This window comes from Callithrix jacchus, chromosome 12, assembly GCF_049354715.1.
Source record: "Callithrix jacchus isolate 240 chromosome 12, calJac240_pri, whole genome shotgun sequence".
Taxonomy (NCBI): Eukaryota; Metazoa; Chordata; class Mammalia; order Primates; family Cebidae; genus Callithrix; species Callithrix jacchus.
In genome coordinates, this window is record NC_133513.1 from 57222128 (window position 1) to 57234507 (window position 12380).

At 39.6% G+C, this 12380-nt stretch overlaps 1 protein-coding gene across 5 annotated transcripts in view; it reads right to left on the reverse strand.

Moving 5' to 3' along the window:
- The window catches only part of OIT3 (oncoprotein induced transcript 3), a 53248-nt gene that overhangs the window by 26652 nt on the left and 14216 nt on the right, over nt 1–12380 (reverse strand). For all 5 annotated transcript variants that reach the window (XR_008475261.2, XR_013524915.1, XM_078345602.1 and 2 more), the window contains exons 5-6: nt 9250–9372; nt 7612–7772 (exon numbers count right to left, since the gene is read on the reverse strand). Coding sequence is in view for 3 of the 5 variants with exons in the window: in XM_078345602.1 (XP_078201728.1) it covers nt 7612–7772; nt 9250–9372 (284 nt within the window). In the remaining 2 variants the exon portion in view is untranslated. The remainder of the gene's footprint in view (nt 1–7611; nt 7773–9249; nt 9373–12380) is intronic.

The following is a 12380-nucleotide window of genomic DNA, read 5'->3' on the forward strand; positions in this document are numbered from 1 at the left end:
AAAACTCAACATTCTTAAAGAAAAGAATTTTCACTGGCTGGGTGCAGTGGCTCTTACCTGTAATCCCAGCATTTTGGAGGCTGAGGCAGGCAGATCACTTGAGGTCAGGAGTTTGAGATCAATCTGGCCAACATGGCAAAACCCTATCGCTACTAAAAATACAAAAATTAGCCAGGCATGGTGGCATATGCCTGTTGTCCCAGCTACTTGGGAGGCTGACGCAGGAGAATTGTTTGAATCTGGGAGGCAGAGGTTGTAGTGAGTGGAGATCACACCACTGTACTCCAGCTTGGGAGACAGAGTGAGACTCTCTCTCAAAAAGAAAAAAAAAAGAATTTTCAATCTAGAATTTCATATCCAGCCAAGCTAAGCTTCGTAAGTGAAGGAGAAATAAGATCCTTTTCAGACAAGCAAATGCTGAAGGAATTTGTTACCGCCACACTTACTTTACTAGAACTCCTGAAGGAAACAGTAAATATGCAAAGGTAAAACCACTACCAGCCACTACAAAAACACACTGAAGTACACAGACTAGTGATACTAATAAAAACAACCACATAAACAAGTCTGCACAATAACTAGTTAGCATCACAATGACAGGATCAAATCCACACATAATAATACTAACCTTAAATATAAATGGGCTAAATGCCCCAATTAAAAGACACAGAGTGGCAAACTGGATAAAGAGCCAAGGTTCACTGGTATGCTATCTTCAAGAGACCCATCTCACATGCAAAGACACACATAAGCTCAACAAAGGGATAAAGGAAAATTTACCAAGCAAATGGAAAACAGAAAAAAGCAAGGGTTGCAATCCTAGTTTCCAACAAAACAGACTTTAAACCAGCAAAGATCAAAAAGGACAAAGAAGGGCATCATATAATGATAAAAGGTTTAATTCAACAAGAAGAGAAGCTATCGTAAATATATACACACCCAACACAGGAGCACCCAGATTCATTAAGCAAGTTCTTAGAGGCCTTCAAAGTGACTTAGATTCCCACACAATAATAGTGGGAGACTTTAACACCCCACTGACAATATTAGACAGATCATCAAGATAAAAATTAACAAAGATATTTAGGACCTGAACTCAGCTCTGGATCAATTGGACCTGATAGTTATCTACAGAACTCTACACCCCAAAACAACAGAATATACATTCTTCTCATCACCACATGGCACTTACTCTAAAATCCATCCATAATAGGAAGTTAAACCCTCCTCAGCAAATGCAAAAGAATTGAAATCATAACAGTTTCTCAGACCACAGCACAATCAAATTAGAACTCAAGACAGAAATTCACTCAAAATCATACAATTACATGAAAACTAAATAACCTGCTTCTGAATGACTTTTGGGCAAATAATGAAATTAAGGCAGAAATCAAGAAGTTCTTTGAAACTAATGAGAACAAAGATACAACATAACAGAATCTCTGGGACACAGGTCAGGCAGTGTTAAGAGAGAAATTTATAGCACTAAATGCCCACATCAAAAAGCTAGAAAGATCTCAAGTTAACAACCTAACATCACAACTAAAAGAACTAGAGACCCAAGAGCAAACAAATCCCAAAGCTAGTAGAAGACAACAAATAACCAAAATTAGAGGTGAACTGGAAGAGATGGAGACACAAAAAACCATTCAAAAGATCAACAAATCTACGAGCTGGTTTTTCTGAAACGTTAATAAAATAGACCAGTAGCTAGATTAATGAGGAAGAAAAGAGAGAAGAATCAAAAAACACAATCAGAAATGATAAGGGAGATATTACCATTGACCCCACAGAAATACAAACAACCATTGGAAAATATTATAAACATCTCTATGCACATAAGCTAGAAAACCTAGAAGAAATGGGTATGTTCCTGGATACAGTCACCCTCCCAAGACTGAGCCAGGATGAAATGGAATCTCTGAACATACCAATAATGACACTCTGAAATGGAGGCAGTAACAAATAGTCTACAATGAAGAAAAGTCCCAGGACCAGATGGATTTATAGCTGAATTATACCCCCTGTACAAAGAAAAGCTAGTACTATTCCTACTGAAACTATTTTAAAAAATTAAAACGGAGGGACTCCTCCCTAAGTCTTCCTATGAGGCCAGCATCATCCTGAACCAAAACCTGGCAGAGACACAACAAAAAAAGAAAACCTCAGGTCAATATTCTTGATGAATATTAATGCAAAAATCTTCAACAAAATACTGGCAAACTGAATCCAGCAGCACATCAAAAATCTTTTTCACCGTAATCAAGTAGGCTTTATCCCCAGGATGCAAGTTTGGTTCAACATATGCGAATCGATAAATGTGATTCATCACATAAACAAAACTAAAGACAAAAACCATATGATTGTCTCAACAGACACAGAAAAGACTTTCAATAAATTTCGGCATCCCTTCATGTTAAAAACTCTCAATAAACTAGGTGTTGAAGGAACATACTTCAAAAAAATAAGAGCCATGTATGACAAACCCACAGCCAACATCATACTGAATAGCCCACAGCTAGAAGCATTCCCCTTCAAAACAAGCACAAGACAAAGATATCCTCTCTCACCACCCCTATTCAATGTAGTGTTGGAAGTTCTGGCCAGAGCAATCAGGCAACAGAAAGAAATCAAGCTCATTCAAATAGGAAGAGGGGAATCAAACTATCCCTGTTTGCAGATGACATGATTCTATATCTAGAAAACCCCATCATCTCAGCCCAAAAGTTAAGCTGATAAACAACTTCAGCAAGGTCTCAGGATGCAAAATCAATGTGTAAAAATCACCAGTATTCTTACACATCAACAGTCAAGCTGAGAGCCAAATCACAAATGAACACCCATTCGCAGTTGCCACAAGAAGGATAAAATACCTAGGAATACAGCTAACAATGGCAGTGAAAGATCTCTAAAAGGAGAACTACAAACCACTGCTTAAAGAAATCAGAGATGCCAGGTGTGGTGGTTCACACCTGTAATCCCAGCACTTTGGGAGGCCAAGGCGGGTGGATCACCTGAGGTCAGGAGTTTGAGACCAGCCTACCCAATATGGTGAAACTCCATCTTTACTAAAAATAGAAAAATTAGCTGGACATGGTGGCTCATGACTGTAATCCCAGCTACTTGGGAGGCTGAGGCAGGAGAATTACTTGAACCCAAGAGGCGGAGGTTGCAGTGAACCAACATCAGGCCATTGCACTCCAGCCTGGGTGACAAGAGTGAAACTCTATATCAAAAAGAAAAGAAAGAAAGGAAAAGAAAAGAAATCAGAGATGACACAAACAAATGGAAAAACATTCCATGCTCATGAATAGAAAGAATCAATATTATTAAAATGACCATATTGCCCAAAGCAATTTATAGATTCAACACTTTCCCATTAAACTACCACTGACATTCTTTGCAGACTAGAAAAATCTATTTTATCATATGGAACAAAAAAAAAAAAAGAGCCTGAATAGCCAAGACAATCCTAAGCAAAAGAACAAAGCTGGAGGCATCACACTACCCAACTTCAAATTATGCTACGGGGCTACAGTAACCACAACAGCATGGTATTGATACAAGAAAACACACATATATCAATGGAACAGAAAAGAGAACCCAGAAATAAGACTGCACACCTGTAACTATCTGATCTTCAACAAACCTAACAAAAACAGGCAATGAGGAAATGGTGCTGGGATAACTGGCTAGCCCTATGCAGAAAATTGAAACTGGACCTTCCTTATACCATATATGAAAATTAACTCAAGATGGATTAAAGATTTAGGTGTAAAACCCAAAACTATAAAAATCCTGGAAGACAACCTAGGCAGTACCATTCAAGACATAGGTATGGGCAAAGATACCATGATGAAGATGACAAAAGCAATTGCGATAAAAGCAAACATTGACAGATGGGATCTAATTAAACCAAAGAGTTTCTGCACAGCAAAAGACACTATCATCAGAGTAAACAGACAACCTACAGAATGGGAGAAATTTTTTTCTCTGATGAAAGTCTAATATCCAACATCTACAAGGAACTTAAACAAATTTATAAGAAAAAAAAATTTAAAAATGGGAAAAGGATGTGAGCAGCCACTTCTCAGAAGACATACACGTGACCAAAAAGCATATGAAGGAAAAGCTCAACATCATTACAGAAATGCAAATCAAAACCACAATGAGACCCCATCTCACACCAGTCAAAATGGCTATCATTAAAAAGGAAAAAAATAACATGCTGGTGAGGTTGTGAAGAAAAGTAATAATTTTACACTGTTGGTAGGAGTGTAAATTAGTTCAGCCATTGTGGTGGAAGACTGTATGGGGATTCCTCAAAGACCTGAAGACAGAAATACCATTTGACCCAGCAATCCCATTACTGGGTATATACCCGAAGGATTACAAACTGTCCTACTGTACAGACACATACAATGCACACATATGTTTACTGCAGCACTATTCACAATACAAAGGCATGGAATCAATCTAAATGCCCATCAGTGATAGACTCGATAAAGAAAATATGGTACATATATATATACCATGGAATACTATGCAGCCACAAAAAAGAATGAGGTAATGTCCTTTGCAGGGATGTGGATGGAGCTGGAGGCCATTATCCTTAGCAAACTAACACAGGAACAGAAAACCAAATACCACATGTTCTTACTTAGAAGTGGGAGCTAAATGATGAGAACACACTAACACATAGAGGGGAAGGGCAACAGCACACACTAGGGCCTCTCAGGGAGTGGAAGGTGGGAGGAGGGAGAGAAGGAGGAAATATAGCTAACAGGTAGTAGGCTTAATACCTGGGAGATGAAATAATCTGTATAACCAGCCCCCATGACACACATTTACCTACATAACAAATCTGCACATCCTGCACGTGTACCCCTGAACTTAAAAATAATTTTAAAAAAATGATTCAGCTTCAAAGACTGTGGTATACGAGAATAAGAAATGATCTGTGGTCAGGAAGGGGTGAGCGTGATGAGACTAGAACTCGGGGGATGACATCTCTCGTCACCCATCATTCACATCTTCATTTACCCATCCTTCAATGGCTCACTCAAAATTCATCTCTTCTGTGAAGCCCACAAGTTTACAATGTACAGTTGATGCCCATTATTCATGGATTTAGTATGTGTGAATTCACCTAGTAGCTAACATTTATTTGTAACCCCCAAATCCATACTCACTATGCTTCTGAGGCTGTTCACAGAATTGCGCACAGTAGCACATTCCCAGCTGAAGTCCAACAAGGCACTGAAGCCTTCTTGCTTTAGCTCTCATATTGTAAGCCAGGATCCTTCTGTGATCTACAGAATGGCATGTTTTTTGCATGTTTGTGATTTTGCTTTTTAAAGGGACCCCTGAGTGCAGTGCAGATGGGCTGTCTAGTAAGCACAGGAGGCTATGATGTGCCTTACAGGGAAACTGGGAAAATATGTGTTTCATATACTCCAGACATGTGTTGTGGTGCTGCTGGCCATGAGTGCAGTGTTAATGAATCTATAATGTATGTTAAATAAGGTATCTTTAAACAGAAACACACACAGAACATGGTTGTTAACTGTCAGTTGACAAAAATGTTGTAAAGAGAGGATTACAGGAAACTAACCCAGATTTCCCCTAGGAGCAATGCTTAATTGCTAAAGAAATTAGCTTCAGTAGTCCCTAATTCATAGCTTGAGGCACCTTTGTAGAACATAACTATGGCAAATAACAAGAATCAATTGTAGCTTAAACTCAGATGGCTCTCATTTAGAACGTGTCTCTATCTCTTAATTAGTCCATATTATACATGGCTTTATATTCTAAGTATTGGTATTATACTGCCTAGCTCTTTGTTGTGTACTTTCTAATAAATAATAAAATAATAATAATACCAAAAAAAGGTAGGGGGCCCGGCACGGTGACTCACACCTGTAATCCCAGCACTTCGGGAAGCTGAGGCAGGCAGATCACCTGAGGTCAGGAGTTCAAGACCAGCCTGACCAACATGGTGAAATCCCATCTCTACTAAAAATACAAAAATTAACCAGACGTGGTGGTGCGTGCCTGTAATCCCAGCTACTTGAGAGGCTGAGGCAGGAGAATCGATTGAATCTGGGAGGCGGAGGTTGCAGTGAGCCGAGATTGCAACCAGATCCACTCCAGCCTGGGCAACAAGAGCAAAATTCCGTCTTAAAAAAAAAAAGAGTTACACACTACCTCTTGGGTAGCCCACACATTCCTCTGGAGTGTTACTCATAATACTTGATCTATGCAGAATCAGCAAATCCAAAGCTCTGGTATTTTAGAAAAGGAGAGCCTCTGCCCATTATGTTTTTTTCTGGAGTCTTAGCTCTGGTGATGCTGTGGCAGCATGACCTTGTGTAAACTCTTCCACACTCAGGATTTTGGCTGTGACATTTGCCGGATGTTTTTCAGCTCTTTATCACCAGATTCTTCTGCTTTGCTGTGTGTGGGAGAATAGCGCCAACTTACCATGCGGCATTTCCATTTGATTATCCACAGATACAATCGACAAAACTTGCCTCAAGTGAGACTACCTGCTCCTTGAATATCTCCCCCTTGTCTCACTCCAAGACGAATCAGCTTTCTGATTTTCATTTAGTCAGAGTAATAAATAAATATTCGTTTAACCAAATGATCACAAAGGCCTCTGTGCCGATCCACATGCAGGCCCCTCTGCTCTATCCATCTTGGAAGCTGCTGTCAGATCATGGCATTCATCACCACAGTCCCTGCCTAACCCCATTTCTGTGGGATCAAATCCAGACGGCTCACCCCAGCACACAAGGCAAGCCTTTGGAAGACCAGCCCGCCCCATCTACTTTTCCGGTTTCATTTTCCAGTACAAATTCCTGGCTAGTCTGGCTGCACTCTCCACACACCTCCACACAGGCCTGAAATATCCCCTCTTGGAGACCTGCTCACTTGTTTCCCATCTGAAAGGCCCTTTCTTTTCCTCTCTGCTGTGTAAACCACACACACACTTCCACCTGGATCCAAGTCCCACTTGTCTTGACTGCTCCTGTGTTTGTCCCTTGACTGGGCTCCTGCAGGGCCTGTCATCTGTCTTGCTGTTCATCCTTTCCTTACATTTTCTGTGTTATCATCTCAGTTCTGCTGCGCAAGTTCCCAAAAAGGCAGGATTTCATACATTCCTAACTCTCCAGCACAGGGCTGGGTGCAGATTTTTGGATGAAAGTATAAACCTTTTCACTTAACCTGGTTCAGTACTTGAACTCATTCACTACATCATAAACGAACTGTCATCTGTATTAATTGCTTTCTTCAAATAAAATAATTGGTCAGAGGGGGGCCAGCCTCCCAGTACCACAGGTACTGATGCATTCAGGAAAATGTCTGCACATATTGGAGAGATGGGCTATTTGAAAACAGGAATAACAGAATTCTTCACAGTGCCAGGACCACAGCAGGTGAGCAATAACATATTTGTTAAATGAATGACATAAGATGTTTTGAGCTCAAATCTTTTGTGCATAAATATCTCATCGATGACACAAGTCACATGGCATACCTCTGTCCACTACCTCCCAAATAACTGGCTTTTGGTCACTCCCCAAATGCCCACCAGGAGGAACCTACATCAACCACTGTACCACACGTCTTGAGAGAGAAGAGGATGTTGACGTGGGTGCCGTTGGACACTCCTCGGCAGGAGGTGTTGGTCAGGAAGAGCTCCAGGCCACCAACCAGCTCCCTGGGGATGCTCATTTCAATGGCATTCGATTTGCACAACACAGGGACTGAAAAGAAACGGGGCCACTGTTAGAGCCAGGAAACCTGAATTGGGAGGAAGGCTTTAGGAGAAATAATTTCACCCTCACACAACTTGAGCTTTTTGTTCCATCCCCAAGGAAATCAGAGGGGCTGAAAACAAGTTGGTGAATAAAACCAGTATTCCTAACTCCCAAGATTATGGTCAAATAACGTTCCTCAAGTATGGTTCCCTGAATTAGGAAATACAAGGTTCAACTTTCAATCCAACAAACATTGGTTTCAAAGCGTAGCCAGCATAACTCTGTGAACTGAGACACTTAAGAAATTAACTTCAGCACAAACACAATTTATTGGCAATACAGAAAAAGTGCTGCTTTGATATAAGCCTACGGTACATAACGATGCTGCTGTGACTTTACCATTAATTATTGCCTCATAAAACAGAGACAATAAAAACAGTGCACTTGGGAAAGGCTTCCAAATTGTCTTTGCACTGCTCAGGAAACCATAAACTCTGACTATAAATTTCACCATTTTACCTTAATATAAAAAAGATTGCTTTTCCTTAGCATTTTCCAAGTTCTTCTCTAGACTCTGCAAATACCCTAAAGAGAATACTTGAGTACTGTCAGAGTCCAATACATGAAGACATATCATAACAATGGTATAGTGCAAAGAAATCAGAAATAGGTGCTCATTACATATTTATTGGATGAATGAATAAAAATTCTGGACATCAAAAACTAGATTTCCAGGCCAGGCATGGTGGTTTACAACTGTAACCTCAACACTTTGGGAGGCCAAAGAGGGCGGATCACTTAAGATCAGGAGTTTGAGACCAGCCTGGCCAACATGGTGAAACCCCATTTCTACTAAAAATACAAAAATTAGCCGGGCATGGTGGCACATGCCTGTAATCCCAGCTACTTGGGAGGCTGAGGCGGGAGAATCACTTGAACCTGGAAGGTGGAGGTTGCAGTGAGCCAAGATCATGCCACTGTATTCCAGCCTGGGCAACAGAGTGAGACTCTGTCTCAAAAAAACAAAAACAAAAAAAACCCAAAATAAGTAGATTTCCAAAAAAATAATTCTCAGAGCATTATTAACCCTCCTATCCTAAGTGTGGGGAAAATAATATGTTCCACAGGGCTTTCAACTTAGTTCACTTATTTTCAACCCTGTTAGAAAAGAGAAGAGCTGCATTAATGTCTCATGCTTCCATAGTGAGTTATTAGTCATACAACTAACCATAGAAAGTAGTCAAAAATCAAAGGTAGACAGCAAAGGAAAGTTAGTTTTTTGGTAATCTTTTTTAGAGATCTTCTCTTTTAAATGATTCCAGAGTGATGATTCAGCGATGCACACTGCTCAAAGAGCCATGGTTCTGAAAGATAAGAACTCTGATATACTTGGGGGAGGAAGGCAAAGAGTTTTGGGGGAGGAAGAAGTGTAATCAAAGCGGAGTCAAGCTCCCCCCTCACCTCCCCTCACCCCATGTACTACCTTGGCAAGTGCAGTTATCCTCAGACAGCACCAGGCCGCGGGGACATTCGCACTGGTAGCCTCTCTCAGATCCAAGGCAAGAGTGGCTGCAGCCACCATTGTTATTGTGGCATCCTTCAATGTCTGTGGTAGAAACCAACAGAAAAGAAAATCATCTCGCAATCTTCAACCCCAAGGATTCTGGCACTTTGCATCAGGGATTATACTTAACTTATGACAGCATCCCTGGTGCCTAACCTAGTGACTGAGACATGCAGGCAAGACCTCAAAGAATGTTTATGAAATAGCATAGCTACAAAGACTGATCTTCCAACATCCATAACTCTACCCAATTAAGCCGGTCAGGAATTTTGCAGAATGTCCTTCAGTTTGGATTTGTCTAATGCTTTTCTCATGGTTAGCCAAAAATCATTTCTTAATTGCTGTAACATTTAACCCACTCGATTTGACGTTTTATAGAGCATTATTGATGTAAAAGGGACTGACAGAATATAAATTGACCTGGACTGGCTGGATGGATCTGACTTATTGTGTGGACTGGCTGGGTCCTCAAATACCTGGCCCTCTCCTCAAATATCTAGGACACGAGCACTGGGGGTAAAGGGCTTTGGGCTGACAGCACACTATAAAAATGAGGCCTGGACAACATGGTGAGTGCACTCAACCAAATCCTGGTGACAATCCTTTCATGAGATGGTTTAGTTTAAGTTTCCTTTTTTAATGTTTTGCATGTTCAAAAAGCAAACTCAAGCCAAATGGACAAAAAGGAAAAATACTCCATTGAAAACTAAAGAATCTACAAGGTGATTTTGAATTTAACAGAAAAAAAATGACTTTTGTGGGACTTGGACATTCTCTTCTAGGTCAGAGGTTGTCAAACTCTAATCCACTACACATTATTATAAATAAAGTTTTATTGGCATATAGCCATGCACATTCATTTACCTATTGGCCACTTTCTCACTACAAGAACAGAGTTGAGTAGTTTCTACAGATTCTGTACGGTCCACAAAGCCTAAAGTATTTACCATCTGACCTTTGGAGAAAAGTTTGCTGACCCCTGTCCTAGGTTAAAATAATGAAAGGGAATGTTTTCAAATCATCTGAGATGCTCAGGGAAAGATAAGCTGATTTTCAGTTACAGCTATAACTCTCTCCGTTCAATAATAGTTTTTAAAAAGTAGTTATTTGGAACATCAATAAATTAACTTAGGATGAATTAGTTTTTGTGAAATGTATACAGAGAAAAATGTGGCAATGAATCACTCTTTGCAACACTTTAAAGAGATTAAGTATCACCAGTTTTCATATCTGCATATTCCTAAAGGATAAAAGCACACCTACAGGCTTTTGAAATGGCTGAAAATTATATATAATACTATAGAAGAAAGCACAAAAATATGCTATAAGATGTTAAAATGAACATTAATAGCACTTTTCCTTAAAAATTACCTTTCTTAAGTCATTTTATTTCTCTGAGTCACAATTTCAATATTTGTAAAATGAAGAGGTTGCACTAAAGGTTCACTTGGAATATTTCCAGGTCTAAAAATGCAAAGTACAAAATGAACTGAAAATTTAAATTAACTAAAAATATTTAAGTCTCTTAGGAAGAGAAACCAAAATGTTTAGAATGGATACATCTGGCAAATGGATTGTGGGTCATTTTAATTATTTTTCTCCTGCTCATCTTTATTTTCTTCTACACGTTTATGATAAAACAAAACAGGCTGGGTGCAGTAGCTCACACCTGTAATTCCAGCACTTTGTGGGGGCCAAGTCAGGTGGATTGCATGAGGTCAGGAGTTCAAAACCAGCCTGGACAACATGGTGAAATCCCGTCTCTACTAAAAATACCAAAGAAAAAAGAAAAAAAAAGCTGGGCGTGGTTGAAGGCACCTGTAATCCCAGCTACTCAGGAGGTTGAAACAGGAGAATCACTTGACCTGGGAGGCAGAGGTTGCAGTGAGCCAAGATCGCCCCACCGCACTCTAGCTTGGGCAACAAAGTGAGACTCTGTCTCAAAAAAAAAAAAAAACAACTAATAATCATAAATTAAAAATAAGTAAAACAAAACAATAAAAATTACTTAAAAACTAACAAGAGCTGAATTAATGCAGGAACAGAAAAGTACTGCATGTTCTCACTTGTAAGTGGAAGCTAAACAATGGGTACACACAGACATAAAGATGAGACAAACATAAACTATATAAAAATAGACACCAGGAGCCTGGTACAGTGGCTCACGCCTGTAATCCCAGCACTTTGGGAAACCAAGGCAGACAGATTGCTTGAGTTCAGGAGTTTGAGACTAGCCTGGCCAATATGATGAAACCCTGTTTCTACAAAAATACAAAAATTAGCTGGGTGTGGTGGCACATGCCTGTATAGTCCCAGCTTCTCTAGAGGCTGAGGTGGGAGGATAACCTGAGCCCAGGGAGGCAGAGACTACAGTGGGCCAAGATGGCCTCACTGTACTCTAGCCTGGGTGACAGAGTGAGACCCTGTCTCAAAAAAAAAGAAAGACACTGGGAACTCCAAAAGCAGGAGAAGGGAGCAGGGTGAGGGGTCAAAAACTACCTATTGGGTACTGTCTTCACTGTTTGGGTGATGGGCTCAGTAGAAACCCAAGCCCCAGCGTTAAGCAGTACATGCATATAACAAACCTGTGCACGTACCCACTGAATCTAAAACAAAATTTAAAAGGGCTGTTGTTTTTTAAAAGAACATGTAATTATCAAATAGCTTACCTAAAGAAACATACATGTTTGGATTATCAGTAAAACTAAAGGGTTATAAACAGGAATATTAATCCTAAAGTATAACTCACTTAATTTTCATCTTCTGCTAAAATATTTTTTCAGTTATGGTTATTAGGTTTTAAGATTAACTGCAATCTTTCCAATAAAGTGCTCATAAATAATTATAAATGTTTTTATGGAACATTTTATTAACATTCAAATATGCAAAGATTATTACCTAAAATAATTAAGATTTAAGGAGGACTCTGGATATTACCTCTATTCAATAAAGTTTAAAATACATTTAGTCTTATTATGAGGAACAGTAATTTAACATTCTGGCTAATGGTCTCTCAGTTAATAATGCAAAGTTTGTTGCATGAAATAAAA